At 39.9% G+C, this 6,000-nt stretch overlaps 1 protein-coding gene across 1 annotated transcript in view; it reads right to left on the bottom strand.

Annotated features, from left to right (window-relative positions):
• LOC149324155 (phospholipid-transporting ATPase IC-like) overlaps window positions 1-6,000 on the bottom strand; it is a 92,836-nt gene continuing 86,836 nt past the window's right edge. The window contains exons 26-28 of the mRNA XM_089497189.1: window positions 4,734-4,872; window positions 3,931-4,061; window positions 1-3,034 (exon numbers count right to left, since the gene is read on the bottom strand). Of these exons, the coding sequence (XP_089353315.1) occupies window positions 2,804-3,034; window positions 3,931-4,061; window positions 4,734-4,872 (501 nt within the window). The 3' untranslated portion in view covers window positions 1-2,803. The remainder of the gene's footprint in view (window positions 3,035-3,930; window positions 4,062-4,733; window positions 4,873-6,000) is intronic.

The following is a 6,000-nucleotide window of genomic DNA, read 5'->3' as shown; positions in this document are numbered from 1 at the left end:
GTCAAATATATACATCATTGTCATTTCACAAAGTATTCACACATTATAGTTTTGGAGTTAAGTATACAAAGCATTCATTTCAATCAGTACATTAAAAATTGCAAATATTGCACCCAAATTAGATGCCTGAAAACATGTGGCCAACCATTTCCTCATCTTTGAAGTAAAGAAATTGATATTTAAACATAATCTGCTATCACTTATTGAAAAGAAAAGCTGTAAACCTTTCCATATTAAATAAAAATGAAAAAATGTACACTTCATGATCCTAACAGAAAATAAATGTATACACCTGATTACGTAGTTTTATCTCCCTCGTCTCCACAAAGAATTATGAAAATTTAGAAAGATAAATTAGTGTACGCTGAAAATTTTGAAATGTAAACCATTTGTGTCCCAACATACAGAGAGACAGACAGACAGACATGCACACACACAAACACACAACCTGTGAAGATGGTAGGGTTTGGAAATGTTATTTGTTTTTAACTACATCTTCAAGAATCCCCTAGTTAGCATGACCAGTGGTCATCCCTTCTGGGAAATGCTGAAACTTGCAGTCCAAATAGTATGCCTTCCAAACTCTCAAAGATGTACACATACAGAGTTTAAAACCCAGTAAATATTTTTACTATTAAAACATAGTGAAATCAATTCATCCCAAATGTGAATTATTCTCTTGCTCCAATTTGTGCTTTGAACCATCACCCAGTGAACAAAGTGTTTTGACCAGTTTGGTCTGCTTCACATATAACTGAACTTCTACATGGATCTCACTTATCCATGTAAGAAGTGAACACATCACCACCTATCAAAAAACCATGCCTAGCTGGTAGTGTCACACATAGATACTTAAGGTGAACTAAGCAATGTAAGTGCCTTTCAAGCCTGACAGTGTCCACATAGGGCTGCTGCACAAAAACAATTCCCATGTAAAGAAAATATTACATAAGAATAACTCCTACAACAAGCCTACCTCAATAAGAGTAAGCAAGTATGGTATGATTCTGCACATTCCTTAGAAGGTGTGCCAGAAATAAACCCTTCACTGATTTCATACTGCCTTCCTTTTTCTCAGACATATACAAAGGATATAAAAAATCTGTGGTACAAAATATGAGGTTGAGAAAAGGCCATGATCTACTTAAGTCTTGTTGTTATTCAGCCACCATTAATTATATTGGCGTTTTCCACCAAGAATAGCCCAGTTGAGATTATATGGCCAAGAAAGCTGTACATGTTAGCCCAAAACACATTGCAGAAATAATTCACTTTGAGATTGGTTTAAGTGCCCTGGTTCAATGCTAGGGAATTCTGGGAATTGTTTTGGAGACATGCAGGATATTTAGCCTTCTCTGTCAGAGAGCTCTAGTGCCACAATAAACAGCAATTCCCAGTATTCTCTAGAACTGAGCCAAGGCAGTGAAAGTGGTCTCAAATTGGATTATTTCTGCAGTGTGTTTTGGACCATTTACACAGAACCTGTAGAACAAGTCAATTCCCTGTGTGGTTGATGGACAATTTTTTGGGGGGTGGGCAGATATTGGGCTGTTTTAGGCCGAGGAAAGGCCTCTTTTTTCAACAAGAACTGATCAGGAGATCAATGTTGAGGTCAATTCCTGTTAAAAAATAAGGTCTCTTCTGGAGCTAAAGTGACATAGGGGTGAAGAGGATGGGCAGAAAGGGGTGGCTAGAAGCCATTCCCAGCCTGATTGCCCCAGGGCCACAGCAAACACATGTTGCGGCCCCAAGGGTACCTCCTCGCACAGCCCCAAATAGGAGCAGAAAAAAATCTGCTTCTTTTGGGGCTGGATTTGCGCAGCCTTAGGTGACCCCGGGACATGTTTCAGGTGCTCTGGGGACATGTGTCATGTAAATGACACATCCCCAGAGCAGTGAAAAGCTGTCCCCGTCTGCCTGTCTGTTTCCAGCTTTAGTGAGACCAAAACATGCCAAAATTACCCCCATGCCTCTGATGTGCAGAAGGATATTGGAGTACATTATTTTCCTTTAAAAAGTAAAATATTTGGGGCTACACTTTCCCCAGCCCTATACCAGAAGATTAAGAGCTTTAAAAAATATTCACTTTTTCTTTCACAAGTCCCTGAAAATTGTGAAAGCATGCCGGACCATCATCATTCATGCTTCAGAATTATGTTCTGAGTGCTTACAAAGTAAAATCCCACAGCCAATTTAACATATAAAGAACAAACAAATTAATGAATCTTTGGTTACCTAAAAATTATCACTATATCTGAATAAATTAAAGGCACAAAGTGGCACCAGAATTATTTTGCTCCTCAGCCATTTCATCTTTGGTGTCGAGGCATTAAATTAGAGCTTCAAAAATTGCTTTTTTGAACTACAACACCCAGAATTCCCTAGCCAACATGATCAGCGGGAGTCATACTTTCAAAAAGCAACTTTCTCAAGCTCTTAGTTGAACTTTATTTCATGACTGCAGGTTTTTGTTTTTTTTAAAAAAAGGAATTGAAATCTTAAGTACTTTTTAAAAAACAAAGCCCTTAGAATGGCAGGGCTTTAAAGTTCGTGGATTATTTGTATCCTTCAGTTTCACACAGAGCATATATTTATACAAAGATCAGGATTTTTAAAATGTCACTCAGTTCTTCAGTTCGATAGTCCCAAACCAAGTTGCTTGGAAAAGAAAATCAGAGTGTCTTCATAATCTTGCATAACTGTCCCTGGTAAAAAGAATCCTGAGTCTTTCATTAAAAAACAAAAACAAAACTGTGCAATTGATTTTTAAAAAATCCTTCTTGCCATAGGACACAAGAAGTCATCAGCTGGCTTCTTCAGCTTGCCTGACTTCTGCCAAGTTGTTGCCAAGTACTGCAGTTAATGAAGCTCGCCTTCTTCGAATGATCCGCCCAGAAGCAATAAGATCAGCATAACCACGCTGATGTGAGAAGGCGTAAGCTGAACGACGCCCTGATATCCCACGACGGAAGACACTTGGCTTTCGCTTCCACTTTTCTTCTTCGGCTTTGTACTTCTTGCGATTCTTCTGAATCTTTAAAGGAGAAAGTTGTACAATAGGTTAAACTGAAGGAGTAAAAGAGGCATAGCACTTTGGATCTCCCAGATAATTAAAATTAAAGACATAAAGTTAAGATAACAACAATCAGTTAATCAGCAAGTGATATATGTTCCCTTGCTTGGCCATGAAATCTGCTGGGTGATCTTGGGCAAGTCACATGTTCTCAGCTTCAGGAGAAGGCAATGGCAAACCTCTCCTGAGCAAATTTTGCCAAGAAAATCTCATGATAGGTTCACCTAAGAGTTGCCATGAGTTGGAAATGACTTGAAGACCCATAACAAATATAACACCACATCAGATCGCAATGATAAATAATTTCCCCCCAAACTGCTATCATGGATGTGGGCAAAAAGGGACATATATTCATATGAGGTGGTAGTGTCTGTGTATAAAAAAAAATTGGTTAGAAACTTTTCAAGAGGGAAACAGAAAGACATGGAGAAACCTCCAATTTAATAAAGAGTTGTTTAACTTCAAATGTAAGAAAATCAGGACTGAATAAGATAGAGGAAACAGCAAACAAATAAGCAAAGTCGTATATCATGTTGTTAAACTAGTCAAATTGTTGCAGTGTGAGTTTTTAAGGGCAACAAACTACTTGAAGGAACTCATGGGGTTAGCAGCCTGTGAAACCCTGCAGTACAGTATTTGTCTACTGTATCTGTATACTAGAGGTGGAGAAGGGGGAGAAAGTGCAAGCCCAAAGCTCACCTAGGCTTATTTTCATCACAGTAAGCCACAGGTAATTGTAGCCTTGAAACACAGCCAATAAGCCAGGTTTTCTGCCAACTTATTGTGTTTCAGAAACATATGTAAGACTAGCTACTGTCATGCAGCTCATTAGGTTCTGAGCCTCTCTTTCTACATACCTTATCACTTTCTGTAGGCCAAATAGTCATGGTCAAGAAACGGAGTGCTACCACAGGGAGCAAGCAAATTGCAACAGATAATATTATTGTCAACCAGATATAAGGCTGTCGGAGGGCATTTGGAGCAGTACCTGGAAGGATACAAAAGAAAACTGTATGCAACTATGGTTATACACAAAAGCCCACAGTATCATTCAGTTCACAAACATGCTTATAACCCACAATGGCTATTATATGAAGGAGACAAAAATGTAGTGAAATTGTCTCCATACCCACTAGGTATCTCTCTCTCTCTCTCTCTCTCTCTCTCTCTCTCTCTCTTTCTCTTGGCCAAAAATATTTTCCAGGAAAAAATGGGGAGGATGTTAGGAAGCATTGGACCCTTCAAAAATAGCCTTGGGGAAGCTGTATATGACCCATGGGCTACACTTTCATCATCCTGCTATAGGTGTACTAGGCTGGCAATAATGCAAACGTGCATTAGGAAGTATCCACTATCTTTTTATGTACATAATTCCTCACCAGCTCAGTAATGCTGTATCAAAAGCTTCAACCTACCCCTATCCACAGTGGTGACGGATTAGCTCATGGGTGTGCAAGGAAATGCCCTGCTGAGCTCTGGGACTGACCCTGCTGACACTAGGCTGGCCATTTCTGCAATCACCAAGTTAAGCGCTTTCTGCTTCACAAGCTTTCAGTAGGATCCTGGCCAAATCTGGCTTCTTTTATGCTCGCTACTGTACATAATGTGACACTTTAAGGCACTAACACATTTGCAGCTAGAGAGAGTACGTTCTACTAACCTGTAAACTGAAAAATAGAAGGGAAAAGGACATGGATCCCTGAACTGTGTAGATCAAATGTAATACCAAAGTAAAGTGCAATGCTCCCAAATATTGAGAAAGCATTAACAAATGTCCAGTAAGCTGTATCCAGACCCATCTGCAAACAAAACAGACAACCAGTTAAAGACAGAACAGATTTGGGTAGTGGGGGGGGGGGGGGGGGACACAAACTCTGGAAGCTACTGAAATTTGGTGACCTTTCAATTATAGCAGAAGGATTCTGATTTAACTGCTATGGATCCCTCTAAGAAGGAATCCTGGGCTTTGCAGTTTACAGAGGAGTGTGTAGAATTCTGAGACAGAGAGTTCTAGTACCTCACCAAACTACAAATCTCAGGATGCAGCCATAGCAGCTAAAATGGAATCATTGTGCTGTATTTGTGTCATGTGAAAGGACCCACAGGAGAACAGAAAATGGGATGGATGCAGTTCTCTTCCAGATAAGGCTAAAAAAGAAGATTGGGCCAAAAACTTACTACTTTTGTATATTTGTTATTTTTCACGCTGAATTTTGAGAAATCAAAGGAAACAAGGAGACATACCAGGTAGTCTTTTCTCTGCTCTTATGTCTGGTGCACTTCACTGCCCCTAGCTCCTCTCCCTTTTCTACATTCCAGTGTCTCCAAAAAGATTCTCACATTTCTTGCCTCATATCTTTCATGCTGGTTTACAAGCTAGTGAGCTGTTCTTGGACAAAAGGAAGTATGAAGCTAGAACTGCAAAAGGCCTAAACCCTTGAAACACGGGCACTTTACAAATGCTTCCTGTGTACTAGCTAGAGTAATTCTGTAAAGATAACGCAAAACTAGAAATTTTTCTAAACTCTGCTCTCTCTTCTCTTCCAACTCCCAGTCTTATTGATAGCATCATCATAATGCCCCACTCTAGAAGTATAGGACTTCGGATACGTTTTCCTAATTCTTCCTTTCCCTTTTGTGGAATCTGGCCACACAGCACTGGTATACAATGGCACAACTCCTGCACAGAGCTAGCAAACATCCGCTAGATATCTGTATATGTTCATGCTGCTTGAAAGCTTAGTTTGAAATACTGTATTTTCTGGCGTATAAGACTACTTTTTAACCCAGGAAAATCTTCTCAAAAGTCAGGGGTCGTCTTATACGCCGGGGGTCGTCTTATAGGGTGGGTGCTGAAACTTCCGAGCTGGACTGGAGAATCTGTGGTTGCCGCATATGGTGGTGGGGGGGGACTCAAAATGGCCATG

This window comes from Sceloporus occidentalis, unplaced genomic scaffold (genome assembly GCF_023333645.1).
Source record: "Sceloporus occidentalis isolate IW3139 unplaced genomic scaffold, rSceOcc1.0.p SCAF_1, whole genome shotgun sequence".
NCBI classification, from domain to species: Eukaryota; Metazoa; Chordata; class Lepidosauria; order Squamata; family Phrynosomatidae; genus Sceloporus; species Sceloporus occidentalis.
The sequence above is the reverse complement of the archived record's forward strand: the minus strand, read 5'-3'. Positions and strand labels throughout refer to the sequence as shown.